The sequence below is a fragment of the Gordionus sp. m RMFG-2023 genome, chromosome 3 (genome assembly GCF_954871325.1).
Source record: "Gordionus sp. m RMFG-2023 chromosome 3, tfGorSpeb1-WG-v2, whole genome shotgun sequence".
Taxonomy (NCBI): Eukaryota; Metazoa; Nematomorpha; class Gordioida; order Chordodea; family Parachordodidae; genus Gordionus; species Gordionus sp. m RMFG-2023.
In genome coordinates this window covers 11,563,070-11,582,761 of record NC_088777.1, presented here as the reverse complement: position 1 = coordinate 11,582,761, position 19,692 = coordinate 11,563,070, and the positions used below count along the sequence as shown (strand labels likewise).

The following is a 19,692-nucleotide window of genomic DNA, read 5'->3' as shown; positions in this document are numbered from 1 at the left end:
AAAAAATTAAGGAGAAAAATGGGTTGGGAATGCTAAAAAGTGGATAAACTTGTAAATAATTGGTGGCTGCATAACGCTCTTTATTATCAAGCCTATTTTTTTGCTCAACTCAATATTTATATTAGTGATCTGCATCGGGTCTAATTTTTTAGCCCGGCCGGCCCGAAATTTTTTTTATAATGTTTTGCCCGGCTCGAACCCGAAATTTTTTTAAAAATATTTTGCCAACCCGGCTCGAATTTATTGAAATATAGAAATTAATTCTTATAATTACTCAAAATAAACGATATTTGTTATATGGCGTCTACTTTTTAAATAAAATCACATATTTTTATTTTACATAAAATTCAACATAAAATTGATAAATTTTGATATATTTTAAAAAAATTCCGTCCGACCCGACCCGAATTTTATTAAAGAGCCGGTTTGCAGAGCAAATCTTATATAAATAAAAATGAATGTCAAAAATGAAGATTTAGATTTAAAAATCTGTAGTCAGTTAGAATTAAATATCCTAAATTCTAAAGTTTATGTACACTAGATAGAATGCGAAATTAAAATATTAAATTTACACATAATTTGCAATAAGAATTTTCATTTTAAGTGAATAATAATAATACTATTTGTTAACTAATTTTAAAATATACTAGTATCTAACAACAAATGACATAATACTGTAATAGAACAAATATATAGCGTTGGAGATATAAAGGGGAGGGGGGGGGGCGAAACTATGCAAAACTTTCTATTTAAATAAATCGTTCATTCATTCATTCAAAATTTCGGCCTCTTCTGCATTTTAAGTATTTATAATATAGACCTTATTTGTTTGCTCAAATTTATATCAATAGTAAATTAATATACAAATTATATATTATTCATGATTATAAGAATTTTTTTATTTGGTAAATTGGTGTGATTTTTATTAAAACATTGTCTTGATTTTGTACAAGTCTATCACATTGTTGGGTTTATTAATAATTATGCATCCTTATAATATTTAAGTATGAGTTAAAATTGAAGATTATTATCAAAATAATCAAATTTTACTATAACAATTAAATTTTTTAACATATTAGATCTAAAGGGAAAAAGTGTTTATACTTAATTAGTGGTACACTGGACCCATGAAAATATGATATATTTTTTATCTCTAAATTAAATTCAATATATGTAATTAATGTATACCATGTACATCATTTAAAATAAATTTTGTGAATTTTTGTCTGATTGTTCAAAAAAATAATGGCATTGCTTGATAATTAATTTGTGTATCAATTTATCAAGTAAATTATTTAAAATTAATTTATTAAATGATTAAGAAATAACATATTGCAATTATACCCAATAGTAATTATTAATTAGAATTGGGAAAAATATTTTTGTTACCTTATTAAATAAAAATACATAATCACAAACAAAGATTTAGGTGATATTTTTATAGAGAAAATTTTAGTATATTATTGTAAGCTTTTCTATCAAATTTGACTTATTGTATTTTATAGATTAATTTTTCTATACTTAAACCAGAGTTTACTGCAAAATCATTTTTTTTATCCTAAGCATAGCCCATGATAACTAATTTTAGGCTTGATAGTTTAAATAAAATTAAGAAGAATATTACTGTAAAAAAAAATATTTTTAATCTCTTTCTCTATTATAATGTTATGCATTAAATTTAAATATTTAGCAATTACTATTATGATATGTTTATATATTTAATTCATTTATTACAAAATATGATTTGAAAAATCAAACTAAGGAAATTAAACATAGATATAAATGATTTTAAACCATGTTGCAAAAATCTTTATAAAAATTAGATGTGTTAGTCTTTCTTCAAAAATATGGTTGGCATTTTAAAAACTGCTTACCAAAATGAGTATTTTTAGCTACCTTTTTACTATTTAACTCTAATTTTAATCTTTTTTAACTTGTTTTTTATATTTTTTAAATTATAATTAGAAATATATAATACATACATGTTCTTTGTGCTACAGATAAAATTATATTATTGCTATAGCCTGCCAGTGCATTGCATTCATTTCATTATTTTTTTAAAGATATTTTGATGAATTTTTGTATACTTTTATATTTATAAATTTATTAAAATGTCCTTTGGTTTCAAAATATTAAAATTTTTTAATGTGACTGAGTCAATGCATTTAAATGACAATACCTAGTTTCTGATTTTATAAATCTTATTAAATATTAATTTGAAAACTTTTAATTCACTATTAGAAAAAATATATAGAATGAACATAATATATTTGAAAATATGTTATTATTTATTCAAAAATAAAAATAATAACAAACATACAATTTTTAGAAATCAGTATATACAGTTAATTAAATAAATTATAAACTTTGCAAAAACATTTTAGATGTGAGGAATTTTATTTATTGTATGAATATTCGAAAATATTTGAGCAGTGCAGTATAAAATTTAATAAATATTTGTGGCAGCACATCCCTTAATTTAAATGGCTCATGTAATTTTGATATTCCAAACGTTTTTAAAATAATATTCTTTCAGATGTATCAAGATATTTTATTTGTTTATGAGTTATCTATGATGACTAGCAAAAAGGAATATTTAGTTATTCATATTAAAAGTTGTAAAAAGAAATAAGAATAAATAGTAAAAAAAAAATGATCTATTGTTATTTAGATTATAAAGAGAGAGTTATACTTAATTTTATACCAAAATTTTGATATTTTTATAGGAACAATTTTAGAGTAAAAAGAGATGGGATAGATATTTTAAATCAATTTTCTTTATTGCTCATAAATTTTTATAATTATTTTTTATTTTTAAAAACATCATAATCGTATTTTACTATATTTGCATATAAGCTGTAATTAATAATTTTATCAAATATTGAGTTAATCTTAAATTAAATTTTTTGAATGCAATTAACTCCATTAAAAAATTATTATTATTGTTTAAATTTAGATAAGAATTTCTATAATTTTTTCAATTTGCCCTTATTTAAAAAAAATATTTGATGTTTTTGTACTAATAATACCTCATCCTAACTCAACTAAATTAGTTGCTAATTTAATGGTCGTTTTTCCAAGCATGTCAAACTAATTTATAACCACATTTTTTCAAGACTGCCAACCCTCCTATAAAAAAAGGGTTCAGTGAAAAATCCCTGAACAAAATTCAGGGCTTTGAGCCTAGAAAAATAAGGACTTATAAAAATTTAGTTAAAATAACAGAAACATCAAATTTTTAAAAATTTTTTATTATATTTATTTTAGTATTCAAATTCACCCTGAAATAATTTATTATCTTAATTTTAATTACAGGAATAATACAATTAAAGAATAATATAATTTTTTGGGTTTGACTAAATACTGCATTGCTGAACTGCGTTGCCTAAATAGCAGTTAATCAAAATTTTATTATGCGTTTTTTAAAAAATAATTTTTTGAAACATTTTTTTAAATATATTTAAATTTATTTTTTATTAAATGTAAAATGAAAATTAAATATTTAATAATATATAATTCTATTTTTATTTAATATGAATGGGAAAAAAATATATTTACTAGCTTATTACTTACAACTCAAATTTTATTTTTTAAAATTTAATATTAGGAACCCCGAATGATTATTGCTTAACGCTTTTTTTTGTATATGGGTGTAGATTAGATCCATGTGGAAAACCTAAAAAATTAAATGGGTTTCTTTGACATTTAATTTATGAGTAGGTTTGGAATCGAAAAATACCCGCAAACTTGTATGGCACATTGCTGGTATTATTGATCGAAATCTCATCATTTTTGTTTTCAATGCTTATATTTATATATAAAACATTATCCTAAAAAATATTGTATAACCAAATATTCGATTGACCAAAATTGGTAGTAATATCAATTGAAATTTTTTTGATATCTATAAACACGTGTATCACGTTGTCCACTTGCAACTACTAATTTACTACAAATTCTCTTTGATAATTTTTCTTTATTTAACTAATAAAAAATATTATAATTTTTAAAACGAAAAAAATTACTCTGTAAAAAAAAGTTAATTAAAAAAAATGAATTTAAAAAAAATGAATTGATAATTTACAATTTCGCTTCCCTTTTATAGAGAAGCAATAATCATCACAAATAAATAATTAAAATTTAACAATCTTAAAATATCTTCTTTTACAATTATAATGCAACTACTAATTTACTACAAATTCTCTTTGATAATTTTTCTTTATTTAACTAATAAAAAATATTATAATTTTTAAAACGAAAAAAAAAATAACTCTGTAAAAAAAAATTAATTAAAAAAAATGAATTTAAAAAAAATGAATTGATTATTTACAATTTCGCTTCCCTTTTATAGAGAAGCAATATAAATAAATTTAATAATCTTAAAATATCTTCTTTTACAATTATAATGCAACTACTAATTTACTACAAATTCTCTTTGATAATTTTTCTTTATTTAACTTATAAAAAATATTATAATTTTTAAAACGAAAAAAAATAACTCTGTAAAAAAAAATTAATTAAAAAAAATGAATTGATAATTTACAATTTCGCTTCCCTTTTATAGAGAAGCAATAATCATCACAAATAAATAATTGAAATTTAACAATCTTAAAATATCTTCTTTTACAATTATAAAGCTCCTAATCATGCCTCAAATTAAAATTATAAGATAAAAATACATTTTTAGACATTATAAATTATCCCATCATAATGACTTTACAATAATTAACTTTTATAAATTGAAAAATAAAATGTTAACGCGATTAAACTAAAACATAAAATTATAAAAATAACAATGACTCACCAAATTAACTAAAACATAAAATTATAAAAATAAAAATGACTCATCAAACGCAATTCATACTGACTTTACCAAAAATCAAATTTTACAAATCAAAGTCTCCCAATTATGACAACGTGTAAAACATTATCCCAAATAATATCGTGATTTCACCTATAACCGACTAATAACCAACTCAATGACTATATGCTGCTTTGCTGGCCTTATAGAAAAATCTTCATTTTTGTTTTTGTAAAGCATTATTCCAAATATTTTGATTTGACCGATCGTCGAACTCAAAACCTATCTCTTACTAAATATTCGATAGACCAAAATTCCTAGTGATATCAATTAAAAAATGTTTATAATTGTTATATGCTGCTATTATTCCGCGTTAAACTTTATCCCAAAAAATATTTTAATAATATTATAATTTGACCTATTACCGTACACTAAAACCGACTGCTTACTAAATATTTAATTTTTTCTCTATATATTCATAAATATTCAAAAATAAAAGATAATATTATTAAATTAGTTCAAACTAAATTATATTTGATTCAATCATAGCAAAAACAAACGCGAATAAATATATATATAATTAAATGAGGATCAGATATTTTCTAGTATTTTTTTTCTCTATTTGATATCATCATTTCCTCATTTGTATTTCAAAAAATATTCAACCATATAAATGAAAAAGTAAATAACATATTGGATGACAAATCAACCACGATTCGGCCGATCCCCTTCGATTTTTTTAAAATTTGGTAAGCAAAGAAAGGTTAGTGTAGTTAAGAAATAGCCAAAATTTTAGCCTCGTATCATTTATATTTTTGGAGATATTAGGGTTCAAAGTGGCAAAAATGACGTATTTTTACCATTATCAACCTTCATTCAATTAACCCATTAATGGTTAAGATTTTTCTAGTGGATAAAAATGCTCAATTTTTTCAAATTATATTGATTAATGCTCAAATATGATATTCTAAAAAAATCAGCCAAAAAAAATAATCCTAAATAGAAAATCTAGCCTGGTGCATATATGCACCGTTAACCATTAAGAGGTTAAAAAAGATAAAAATTATATAAAATACTATAAGATCAAAAAACAACAAATATCTTTATTCTTTTTTTGTAATTTATAATAAAAACGAGAAAATGTTTATATATTATGAAAATCCTTGAAACATTTAATATGGAGTGCGATTTGACATGTTTGGCTCATATATCTTGAGTGCGTATGGCAATATCGGCATCTTCGTCTTTTTCCATCTATAATTTTGGATAAATAATGTCCAGATGAATCAATAGGGTTTTCACACTGTAATGCAAACTGGCTGGCGTGACCTGTACTTGATTTTTTTTCAATTTTTACTGGCTTTCGAAGGAGGTAGTTAGTAACTTCTCGTCTAAATGCAAGCAAACTCTTCTTGTCATCTCGATTCACGAATATCCAGATTTTCCATGAATTTACCAAAGCTACATCAATAAAATTGGTGAATATTGGCCACCACCATTTTTTTCCTCTTATTTTTATTCTATATGTAGATATTAGATTATCACATAGATCAACTCCACCCATGTGTTTGTTATAAGCAGTTACCATATTTGACTGAGGAATTTTTATTTTAGAAGATATTTTCTTAGAATACCTTGAAACATTAGAAAGTAAAGAGATAGTGTGGCATGTCGATGCAACGGTCACCACCGAATTATCATTCCAACGAACTACAAATATTTCGTTTAATTTTTCAAACCTATAATCATAATATCCTCTTTCTTTTTTTGCTACAATCTTTATAGATTCAACTGGGCAATGCTCTATTCTATTGTCCCTCACAGTTCCAGTTGCAAAATATCCCATTTGTTTTAAGTATGACAAGAGTTTAAATGATGTAAAGAAATTATCAAAATATATTTTATGATAATTTGGTTTTTGCAATGCCTTTAATAATTTTATGATTACATTTCCACCTAATCCATATTCATATTTATTTTCGCTTTTTCCTTGATATATATCAAATGAGAATACGTAACCGTCGGAAGAAGCCAATATCCAAGACTTGTATCCGAATCTAATTGGTTTTCCTTTTATGAACATTTTGCAAGAATGTCTTTCTAGATATGGTATCATCTGTTCATCTATTGATAAATGATGTTTGAAAATTCCGAATTGCTGAAATTTATTATTCAATTTATTAATGTAAGGCCTAACTTTATAAAATCTATCATGTATATCTATTTTAGTATTGTCAGCCAAATGGATATTATATTTCAAATTTCGAAATTGTAATTGGGTCATTGTATCCCGGATTATTGGAATAGAAATATCGCTATCATTAGACCAGTACATTCTTTCTTGTGGGAGAGAATGATATCCAGTAAATAATAGAATTCCAATAAATCTCTGAATATCTTGGATGGTTAGGCATATGTTAGGCCTATTCATTTGTTTAGCATAAATATTACTTTGTTCTACAATTAGGGAATATAAGTCTTCGTCGAAAATTAAAGAAAATATATCTGATTGACTTTTACCATGTAAATCATTTTCAAGTTTTATTACATCTTCCTTTTCTCCATTGAAAGGGCTTGAAGAATATATTGCATCCGTTTTTCTCCATTTTAAATTGTGAGAAATTCGAGAATAGCCCTGGAAGGTCGTCATCAACTGAATTATGAATCTCCAATTCTCCAGCTGTATCTGAAGGCAAAACTCCGACATTTGTTAAGTCATTTTCATCGAAATCTTCTTCATCACTAACTGCAGAGGGGTTTGGCGGAATTATAACCATATCTCTTTCTTCAATTGGTTCCTCTTCAAAAAGTTGAGCAAGCGCTTGTTCAATTGTTAGAAAACGTTTCATTAAAAAAATTTATTAAAAATTAATTATTTTCGTAGAATCTTGATTTTTTTATTAGTCATCTATTATTTTGATAATTTTGATTGAATTGACAAAACAGGTGCATAATATTTTATATAAATAAAATAAAATCTTCAGAAAGGAAGAGGCTAAAAATAATTTTAAACTTTTGAATATTTATGAACCTAATAATTTCATATAATTTGATCTGATCGGGATAAAAAATTATAATAGGAACAATATGTTATTCGATTTAATCTCAGGGGGCTAAAAAAAAATTTTAAATTATTTTCAAAAGGTCTTTTTTTGGGTATAAAATTTTTAAAAAAAAATTCTTAGGGGGCTCGAGCCACCCACCCCTTCTCCCCCCACCCTTAGTGACGGTAGTGGTTTTAAGTATAATATAAAAAATTATAATTCATTATGTTAAATTTCATTTGTTTGAATTTTTATAAATAATTTATACTGCTAGATGGTTAACGGTGCATATATGCACCAGTCAACTTTATGTGGTTACCTATTAAAATTTTAATTATTTAAAAATTCAAAAATGATTGAAAAATATTGATATATCTATAAAGAATATACACACACTAGTTTTCATCGAAATAATTTTATAATATGCTTGTGAGATCACTTAGAAAATTTTGCATTTTATACCTCATAAATTCGCAAAGTTTGAGGGTTTCTTAGGGATATAAAAAATATTTTTTTCATATTTTTCTTTTCCAGTTTTAAAGTACAATGTCTGAACTATATAAAAATCTTTTTTATTATTTTTTAAAATAAAAACTACTATGTTAAAATAAGGTATATATAGGAGGTGGTGCATATATGCACCGTTAACCAGTAACGGGTGCATATCTTAAAAACTACATAATTGGAAATAACAAATTTAATATCAAAATTACATACAAAGATTCTACTTTTAGATAAAAATTTTATTTATTTTTTTTACCCATTTCCGACCATTTTATTTAATATATAAAGACTAAAAACAATTTTTTGGAAATAATACGACCTTCAATTTAAAAAAAAAATTTAGTAGACATTATTAAACTCTTCCTTTATATTTATAAAAAAAAATTAATCTGGGACGCGGCCATCTTCATTCTCAAAATCGATAAAAATGTTTAGAAAAGTGTATAAATATTGTCCCGAAAGGGGGCGTCTTTGTATAAAATTATATATTCATCAGTTTTTAATGGTTTTTTTTGGACTATTTGATATAATTTAAAGGATTATTCATCTTGTAAGTGAAAATAACAATAAATGGGTCTTTCATTCAATTATAGAAATTGTCTATCGATAAAAGAAATTCAATTTATTATTATTTATAATTTATTATAAATTTTTTTGTGCATATAACATATATTTAATGAATATTAATAAAATATGTTCAATTAAGTTTCGAGTTCTTGAATATATGAATCAGAATCTTGTGCATTTCATATATGGCGCCCTAAATATTAAAAAAATTGATATAATTTAAATTTAAAAATCTAATAAACAACTCACTTTTAAAAGATTCTAATTTTTCGGTAGCGCATTTACTTTCTTGTGACAACAATGTATAACCACGGCCAGTAGCAGTTAACAGTGAAACTAATGTTAAGATATGACATTTGGGCAAGTAAAGAGTGTCGTCTATACTTGGAAATGTAAAGGAATTAGAAGGTCCGGATGGGTTAAAAACTTTATATATATTTCTTCCTGCTTTTAATTTTTCACTAAAACAAAGCTAACCACCAATTAGAATCATAAGGATACGTTAGGTATCCTGATATTTCTTCAATAATTATACTTTCATCATTATATGATAACTATTCTATAGTAATTTCTATTGAATTTGAATACATTTTACTTTTAAATTGATGTAGATCTGTTGGAATCAAGGTGTGCATTGTGTGTTCCAGGTATAGATAGAGTTTTTGAAAATTTTCCCTGAGTAATAGATCTTCGTAATTATAATTTATTTTGGTCATCTATTCAAAATATATGACATTAATATTTTCTTTATTTAACTCGTACAATTCATATGATGTGGTTATTTAGAGTAAGGCCTTTTAAACTACCTCTAGCGGCTAATCTTTTAACAGTGACACCAATTCCATTACAAACACTTTTCCCGTGTGCTATAGCAGAAAAATGCCATTTCGCCTGTACCCCGAAATCCATCTCATGATGGCAAATATTAATAAAACTTTTACGATTTTTATCATCGGAAAAATAAAAAATTTTATTTGGCCTACAAATTTTATTAATTAAAAAATTTACCAATGTTTTTTTGAAATTATGTACTGCTATTGTATTGTGTTGCAGAGATTCGGGTATCATTACATAATTTAGGCAACAAATATTGGCAAAATTATCTTTATAATATATAACAAAAGGGTGAGCAGTGGATTGAGCCCTATCAATGATAATTTTGTACTTCATCCTGAAGTATAAAGCTATAATTTTCTTAAAAATCACATAAAATTAAATATTGGTCTTCGTCTAAGCTCAATTTTAGATTGTTTTGATACAACGATTGTTGCGTTGAAATAAAAAAATGGAGTAATAAAGATTCCATTTTAAAAAAAAAGGCATTGATAAATTCACCTACTGGTTTGGTTATTGTTTCATGAGTGGTTCTATCTACGGATAGCCATTGTTTGTATGTTATAAATTCGATGTCCTTAGAACGAAACAATATTTCTATTTGATCGCGTAAATGTGTTGACCCTGGACAATTATCACATTTGCCCATATAAACTGGATGGTTGAGGCGAATTACAAATTATTAAGTGTAAAATATGTTTGTATGTTTTAAAGGGCAACATATCATTGGTTAAATTGGGTAAATTTGATCCAATGATCATTAATTTAAAATTTTGGTGGCAGCTGCAATCACCTACCTCCAACGAGTATACAATTTTTGAACGAATGCTTGCAAATTTCGAAAAACCAATTTTAACATCAGGCCTCATTTCTTTAAAAAATATATGAATTTCTTTCAAATTATCTAAAATTAATCTCTTATGTATGGTATTCTTTTTTCCGTCTTTGGTCAAAATCTAAACGCAATCTTTCTTGCCTGGCATGATTCTGCTTATTTCGTCCATACAATAAAATTCTTATACAATTTTAGCTGTATATTCGTCTATAGTTTTTCCAGGCTTGGGGGGTGTTGATAGAAATCAAAATACCAATAAATTAATTAAAAGATGAATTAATATAGTGAGCATGTATTATTGAATAATTAATCAATTTTAAAATTTTTATTTATTGAAACACTTATTTATTGTTATTCTAATTTAGTAAGGCTATGCCGATTTTAGAAAATCCGATCCAATATTTATATTGTTTTGGGTTATTTTATGATAATACTTTTATTTTGTATATAATTTCATAATAATAATAAATTAATATTTGTAATATTTTTAAAATATCAAATTATTTTAAAAAATTGAGTAGAGAAAATTTTGATATTATTTTTTGGCGTCTATGAAATGCACAAGATTCTGATTCATATATTCAAGAACTATAAACTTGGTTAAATATATTTTATTATTCATTAAATATATGCTATATGGGCAAAATTTTTATAATAAATTATAAATAAAGTAATAAATTGAATTTCTTTTATCGATATACAATTTCTATAATTGAACGAAAGCCCCATTTATTGTTATTTTCACTTACAAGATGAATAATCCTTTAAATTATATCAAATAGTCCAAGAAAAACCATTAAAAACTGATTAATAATATAATTTTATACAAAGACGCCCCCTTTCGGGAAAATATTTATACACTTTTCTCAACATTTTTATCGATTTTGAGAATGAAGATGGCCGCGTCCCAAACCAATATTTTTATACAATATAAAGGAAGAGTTTAATAATGTCTACTAAATTTTTTTTAAAAATTGAATGTCGTATTATTTCCAAAAAATCGTTTTTAGTCTTATTAAATAAAATGGTCGGAAATTGGTAAAAAAAATAAATTTTTTTTTTATCTAAAAGTAGAATCTTTGTACGTAATTTTGATATTAAATTCGTTATTTACAATTATGTAGTTTTTAAGATATGCTTAATTGAATGAAGGCAGATAATGGTAAAAATAGGTTATTTTTGCCATTTTGAACCCTAATATCTTCAAAAATATAAATGTTAGGAGGCTAAAATTTTGGCTATTTCTTAGTTACATTGACCTTTCTTTGCTTACCAAATTTTAAAAAATTCGAAAGGGGTCGGCCAATAATCTCATTTTTTTTGCTCATTTGATGTGGAATGACCCAAAATCAATGCACAAAATATTGGTATTTTTATGGGATGTGAATAAAAATCAATTAACAAAATTTGGTACTTGTAGCAATGTTAATATAAAATAATTTGGAATAATACTTAACTCTTAGATATATTTGTATTAAGCTAAAATGAAGATTTTTCCACGGATAACGCCAGCAATGCAGTATTTAGTTTTTGGGTCAGTTACAAATCGGTTATCGGTCAAATTACGATATTTTTAAAATATTTTTTAGGATAATGTTTTACACATATTTATAGAGATATTAAACAAAAATATAATTAATTTAAAATAAATTTTAACTGTTTGTAAAAGTAAATATTGTAATAGAAAATGAAAAGTTTTAATTATTAGATAATCTTGTTACTACTAAGTTAGTGTAGAGGTGTTGTTGACACTCAAATTTAAATAATAATCTTTATTTATTCTTAACAACAATTGATTTTCAAAATTTTGATCATATAAATAAAAGAGTTAATGCTCAACACAGCTTTCGATATGCTAAACACGTTCAACTGGCGCAGAGAATGGGATGGTTGTATTATATTGAATAAATAAAAAGTTTAATTGGGGGAATTTTTTATAAATATTTAAAGAATGAGCTTTTTACAAAAAAACTCATAAGATATTCTTATAAAAAATCTTCATTCAGATTCTCATCAAATTTTTTTTTATCTTTATCAGAATTTAATATGGTATTCATATTTTCTTTATCGACAACAAGAATGTATAAATGAAATAAAAATGAAGAACCTTGGTGGTTGATCTGAATTAAAAACTCGGCTTAAATTATTTATAAAATTTAAAAAAAATTTAATAAATATCTTTTTTCAATATTTCAATAGGGTTACTCAAAAAAGAAAAGTGTTCCTCGTTACCTTTACAATTAAGGAATAGCGATTTTTTTTTTTCAAAAAAGTAACGATGTTACTTTTAAAGGGAAATGATTTATTATTTGTGTCCAAAAATATTTTTTGTTCGATTCTTTACATCAAGATCGCGCCTGTCCTTGACTTAAAAGCCCAGGTGTATATTTTTACAACTTATATATACGATTTTCCATTCGTTTTCAAGAATGGTATCCAATACTAGTAAATTTCCCCCTAACTGGTCATTAATAACGAATTTATCCTAAGTTGGGAATCTTCAAAGACTTATCTTTAAATATAGAAATTTATGTACATATATTAGCTATCTTAAAAGAATGACAGTATATTTATAAATTAGAGTCTTGCATTGGAACTTTTGTAGGTAAATAAAATTAAGGAGACTGCTCATTTAAACATGTTAGAATTTATGGATTTTTTTTAAAAAGTCCGATTGTGGATGGGCTATTCACGCAGAGCCTTAATATAAATTAAAAATTACATATTAATTTAACAGAGTTTGGTCTTTTAAACAAATTTCATATTTTATAAGGTATCGCAAAATAAGTAATTTGTTTTTTTAATGGGAATATCACATTCAAATATTTTATCAGAGGACATAACTATGAAATTATAATTATACGGTTAAAAATATGTTTTTTTCCTATACAATTTTATTATAAAATAAAAGTTAAATTCAAATGGCGAAGACATTCAGATTTTTCTTAATATAAAAATTTGCTGGTCTAACTCGCCTCAGGGTTTAAGACGAGATTTTTCTCGGCTAAGTTATTTTTAAAGTCGGTTTGAATTAGCCTATTTTGTAGCATTTAGGTTATTAAATATTAAAATTATAATGACCACTAAGGGATAAGTTTTGAGGTATTTAACGTGCTTTTGATTCTATTCGTTTGTTTTTAATTTAGCTTTTTAAATGGAGTCTCAATATATGATTATATTAGCATTCTAAATGTTTTTTTAAAAAATAAATTAAAGATCTCAAAAAACCTTTCATAACTCACCCTTGAAACGTCTTTTTTTTGGAATTCTACTAAATTTTGTCACAGATGAGTGCCTCGATTAAATAAATAAAATAAATAGATAAATTATCTTTTATAAAGAAAATTAGCAATTTGTTGTCTGATAAATTGATTAAACGCAATCTCACACGATATAGTTCGCCGTTGCCAAATTTTTTTTATTTATCAAGTCACCTATTAAAGTAAAATTATTAGAAAGATTTTTTAAAATATATTTATATCATTTTCTGTATGATAGTATAAAACTGGTTAATGATGCTTACTACCTTAAGGTACTACCTATCAAATTTGAATTTTGTTTATTCATTTGGATAGGCACTACCAAATATATTTATAATATATATTAGAAAAATCGTGATTTTTAGAAAGCCTCTATGGCCTAGTAGGCAAGAGCTTCGCTTACTGATCCCAGGGTCGCGGGTTCGAATCTCAGGAATAATCATGTTTTTTTTCGTAATCTAACTTGGTGGTTCCATCCTTGGGGGGATGATATATAGAAAGCCGGACTCGACCACGTGATTCCGTTATAATATATTAAATAATAAGGGTCTTATTATATTTTAATAAATTTTGGTCGGTATTTACCAAATTAGGTTGGTATTTAGAATATTTCCATTCATTCACTTGGTAGTAAGCATCAACCTATAAAACTAGTGGACGACTAAAAAAAATTATGGGCCTGGCAGGGAAACCTATACAATAATATTTTTTGAGTTGGGCTGGGCAATTTGTGCAAAATGCATTTTTTTAAACGCGGAATAATACAAATTTATGATAGGGGGCAATTGATGCATGGGTCACGTGCGGCTATTGTTGTTTCGGGAAAAGGTTTTTTTTGGATCGGGTCAGGTTGGGTCAAAATAAATGTGTATTACAAAGTATCTAGCTTGAAAATATCCAGTTGCATGAATTCTGGTATCATAGACATACTATATACATAGACCGCTTAACCAGCCAAAAGAGAATGGAAGAAAATAATCTTTCCGTATGAATTAAAGATATTACGATGATAATTATTATTATTCATAACATGGGTTGCTAGGTAAATGTTAATCTATTATGGTAGATTTTCGTAATAAAATATGATAATTATTTTAGAGGGAATTGAATTTTTTTTTGGGGGGGGGGCATAATGATATGTTTGTATAAAAATTTAAATTATATGAGTTTTTGTGCATATTTCTAAAATTTTAAAAATGTGGTGGTTGAGTTGAGTCATTTTGACTTTAAAAAAATGTGTTTTTCTTTGTCTACTAGTCAATATGGTAGACCTGATATCCCCCTTCATAACTAACGTAAATTAAAATATTTGGGACACTTATAAAATATAACCTATCTTCAGTTATTCAATTATAAAAAAAAATAAAAAATTTTCAATATTTTTTATAGAATAAAGTTTGATAAAAAAATCTTTAAAGCATTTGAGGATGTTTTTTTGCCCCAATTAAGCAAAAAATCTTTGAATTTTTAGAATTTTTTTTTAAAAAAATAATTTGTGATTTTCATTTATGGGAGTGCGCACGTAATTAGACCAAAATTTTTATAAATATGATTTCGAATTTTGGGTAGAATTTGATCAAAAATCCTGATTTAGCATTCTCAAAAAAATCTGAGAAAAACATTTTAAACTCTGAAATAAGGAAAGTATTAAGTAAAATAATTAATTAGGGCGTTTTTTGTATTTGGTAATTAAAGAGAAAATTTATTCGAGATCTGTGTAGCTTTACTGACTTTTCAATACGATATTAGAGTTCAAAACAGAATTTAGTAAATTAGCAGCAACTAACATAATTTAAATGATAATTCCTAGATTATTCATTTAAAAATAATAGAAAGATATTTTTTTTTAATATCTTAATCCAAGATTTGTATAAACTTGTTTACCATCTGTAAGTTCTTTATACCCATAAAAAAGCTGGATAGTTTTTATATTTTAGTTGTGTATAAAAATTTTGCCGCAATGTGGCGTTAATTATTCCTTAAAAATGTAAAACATTTAAAAAAATTTGATTTTAGACTGGGGTTATTTTTTGGGAAATGAAGTAGTATTACATTACCTTTTAGAGTAGTTTGAAATTAATGGTGCCAATTTTATCTATTCAACGAGGGTTAAAAAGGAATTTAAAAACTTTATTTTGGTGTTTAAAGTTTTTGATAGTTAAACAAAAACATTGGGAGTAAATTTAAAGAATAGTGCCAATTTCTTTTTACTCTATGTGGGTAATATATCAAGATTTTCAAACAATAGATTATAAGTTTGATAAAAAAAATTTATATTCTTTAGCCTACATATAAGTCCAAATTCATTAATTTCGTTTTTACGACCTATGAGACCAACCTCACATTTGAAACCTATTATCATTTTTTAATTTAATGATTGGCATCCTTTCTAAGTGTGTAACATTTTAAATTAATTTTAAATACTGATTTTTTTTTATGAGGATGGCAATGAGATTATTAGTAATATTGAAAAGGAAGTTACCCTCAAAGGCTGTGATTTTTGTTTAACCAAGAGGGGCTATTAATATCTAGAAAATTTTAAATTTTGGCAGGATAGAACCGTCCCAAATATGGTTCAAGATACGAAAATTAAAACTGTTGATCATAAAAAGATGTTGCCTCTAATAGGATATTATTAATTTTTCGTTGTTTGAAGAACGTTATATTATTATTCTTAGTTAGCAAAAGAAAAGAGAAACACTGATAAATTATTATAGTCTTAAAAACGAGATCACCAACCTCATTATGTCGCATTGCCGTACTTTAATTTAAAAAATATATATGGTGTCGCTCTTACCTTCATTTAGGGCCTGAATATTTAAGGGGGGAGGAATAGTGGATATTTTTTTTCTAGTTTTTAATTTAAAAGTATCGGCATCCTTATTTAATCTTATATTAATTATTTCTATACAAATATTTACAACGTTTCTTCAAAATTCAGAGCTATTGAGATCAGTCTTTCTTAAACTTATACGTTTTCGTTATAGGTTTTTATTCTCTTAAGAGCCAAGAACGAATACTCACATGAGCAAGTACAACATGGAAAATTTGCTTCCTAAAGCACATAAATTTAAGAGATGAGGGTGAAACTTTTATAAATCTTATTTTAAAAAAAACTGATTGAATTCCAAATGGCATATTATGATATATTCTGATAATAAAAACTCTTGGAATTTTTTTTCCCATTTCATTTAAGGGCCCATTGTAATGTTATGAAGATTTTTTGGGGTATTAAAATTCGCAGAAAATTTAGTTCTATATCTTATTATATATGGATAATTTTTGTGTAATATTGTTAATTAAATTAACTTAATTAGTATATACGCCTTTGAATTGCAGTTAAAGCCACGGCAATATCTAGAGAAGATATTTGGAATTATAAATACTTTTCCTTTGTCAGCGGGCCTCAATATCATTAATAAAAATTATATAACCTGACGCATGGCCCAAAAATATGAATGTTATATGTATTTCCTTTCCTAATCTTCCTTTTTTTGCCAGATTGAATATCACGATTGCAAAATAATTTTTTTTAAAAAAAAATCGGGAGGTGGAAATTTTTAGTGATCCGAACCGTAACGACTATAGGTTCGGTTCAGAGAGATTAGGCTCGGTTCCTAATAAAAAAATTCGGTTCAAGTAACCTTTAAAACCCGGTTCAACCCCTTTCAATTACAGTTATATTGGAATTATTTACGAACACATTTTTTTTAAATTTTACCATTTAAATTTATAAAAGGAACCAAAGCTTATTTTATTATTATTGCAATTCAAATATTTCACATTTATTTACTCTTAATATACTTTCTCTTGAAATATTTTCAAGAATATCTTCGGTTAAATTATACCTATAAAGAGAAAGGATATATTTATGGCTAGCACTTCTAGAGGTCAACTTATAAGCTGGCACTAGTTCTGTTAAGAAGCCCGATGCCCATTTTTTAAACTGCCCGATTAGCCAAAATAATAATAAGCCTGAAGATATTGTTCATAGATGGCAGAAAGGTTGGGACCTCTATTTTCTTCAAATCTCGAGGCTTATAAAATATTATTTTGTCTAAAATCGTAATCGAGCCTTTTTGAAAATCCACCCTAATCGAGATTTTTAATAACACTAGCTGGCACCAGCAATGTATAAAAATATATCTAAAAATTACAACTGATAATTAATAATAATTTTTATAATATCACAAGCCGGTTATCACTTTTTAGAGGATCGGGTGACAAAATGTTAGAAGATTTAGGCTGGGATCCCTGAAAATTTTTCATTTCCGTATATTATATTTTGTAATAAATATAATAAAATATATAAACTAATTAAATTATCAAAGTAATCACTGAATATTCGAATTTAATAATTTAATGCATAACATTAAAATAGGGAATAAAATAAATATTTGTTTGAGTATATATCTTAATTCTACTATTTATCTGGACCTGTAGGTAGGTATTTGGCCATCAGGTTGCAGACGGGCTTGGGGCGGAAAAAAATTGATTTTGCAGATCACTAGTAGACAGCATAGTTAAATATTCACTACAGTATATCTTTTCTTCTGCACTATTAAGTTCAAGTATAGTATATGATTAAAATAGAAACATTCATAAAATCAATTATTTACCTGATTTTTTTTATTTTGAGCACTACAAAATGTAGGTTTTTTTCCCTAGATCATAAGATGTAACTTTTTTGAATTTTTTAGACAGATCCAAAATTGGATTCAAAAAAGTCACTTCACTCCCTCCCACTTTTATTAAATATTGTTCTCGTAACTGTTATCATTATTTAGGGAAAATCAAAAACTTAAATTTTCCTTTGACCATATTATTTAAATATTTTAAAATAATTTTTTTTAGTGAGTCATAAATCATCGGACAATAGTTTATATTCCGAGAGGATCAATAAAGCTTCCAATAAAATTGACACGGACCCTTACGATATTGAATCATGGAATATTTTACTGAAAGATGCCAAGGTTTTCCAAAAAAAAATAATTATGTAAAAAAAAAGGAAAGGAAAAATTTTAATTTAAAATCAATAATTTTAAACGATAGTCTTAAATGGACCGGTCTTAAATGTGCCAATAAGTCTATAGTTATAGCATTTAAAATCAAAATGTTTGATTATATAAATTATTTTTTTTTCGTCGTTAATCTTAAATCAGAGCTACACGATACGTTGAATCGGATCGGAACAAAATAAACCTTTATTCACTTTAAAAAAAAATGTAAATTTTCCAATAGTTAATATCTAAGTTATATATATATATAAATAATACTTTTATTTTAACTCAATTGAAATTAAAAAATAATTTATTGACGAGACAAGATGAAAAGAAATCATACAAGTAATGTCTTTTTCAATCGCCAATTTTAAAATGAGATTATCTCAAGAATCAAGGCAAACCTGAAATTTGGAACATATACTACTCAAATTCAAAAATAACGCCAGTTTTTACCTTTGGGATACAATGCAATATTAAACCTTTTATTAAAATAAAATAAAATTTATTGTCATAATTATAATATAATATACATATTGCCCTTGCGTATATAAACGAGAATTGTTTTTTTTATAAAGGTTGAATATGTTAAGAGTTATAGATTAGCGCAAACAAAATTATCATCTTTATTAAAAAATATTGATAATTTCTTTGTATATTTAGTAATTAATTGTTTCCAACTAAAGTAAGGTTACCTGCACAATTTTCAGTGATAAAGTCCCATATCAGGACAATTTGAGGAATTTAATCATTCGACTTAGATAATCAGGATGGAATGCTTCATTTGTCAGCATACCAAATTATTAAGATTACTTTCAAATTTCAATATAAACTCAGACACGTGGCT

At 25.2% G+C, this 19,692-nt stretch overlaps 1 protein-coding gene across 4 annotated transcripts in view; it reads left to right on the top strand.

The window, feature by feature from the left end:
• The window catches only part of LOC135925898 (cleavage stimulation factor subunit 3-like), a 39,617-nt gene that overhangs the window by 1,957 nt on the left and 17,968 nt on the right, over window positions 1–19,692 (top strand). The window contains exons 1-2 of one of the 4 annotated variants that reach the window (XM_065461458.1): window positions 774–803; window positions 18,700–18,818. In XM_065461458.1, coding sequence (XP_065317530.1) covers window position 803; window positions 18,700–18,818 — 120 coding nt within the window. In that variant the 5' untranslated portion in view covers window positions 774–802. Of the gene's footprint in view, window positions 1–773; window positions 851–1,270; window positions 1,287–18,699; window positions 18,819–19,692 lie in introns of those variants that run through there. The other 3 variants (XM_065461459.1, XM_065461460.1, XM_065461461.1) reach the window with 3 other exon arrangements.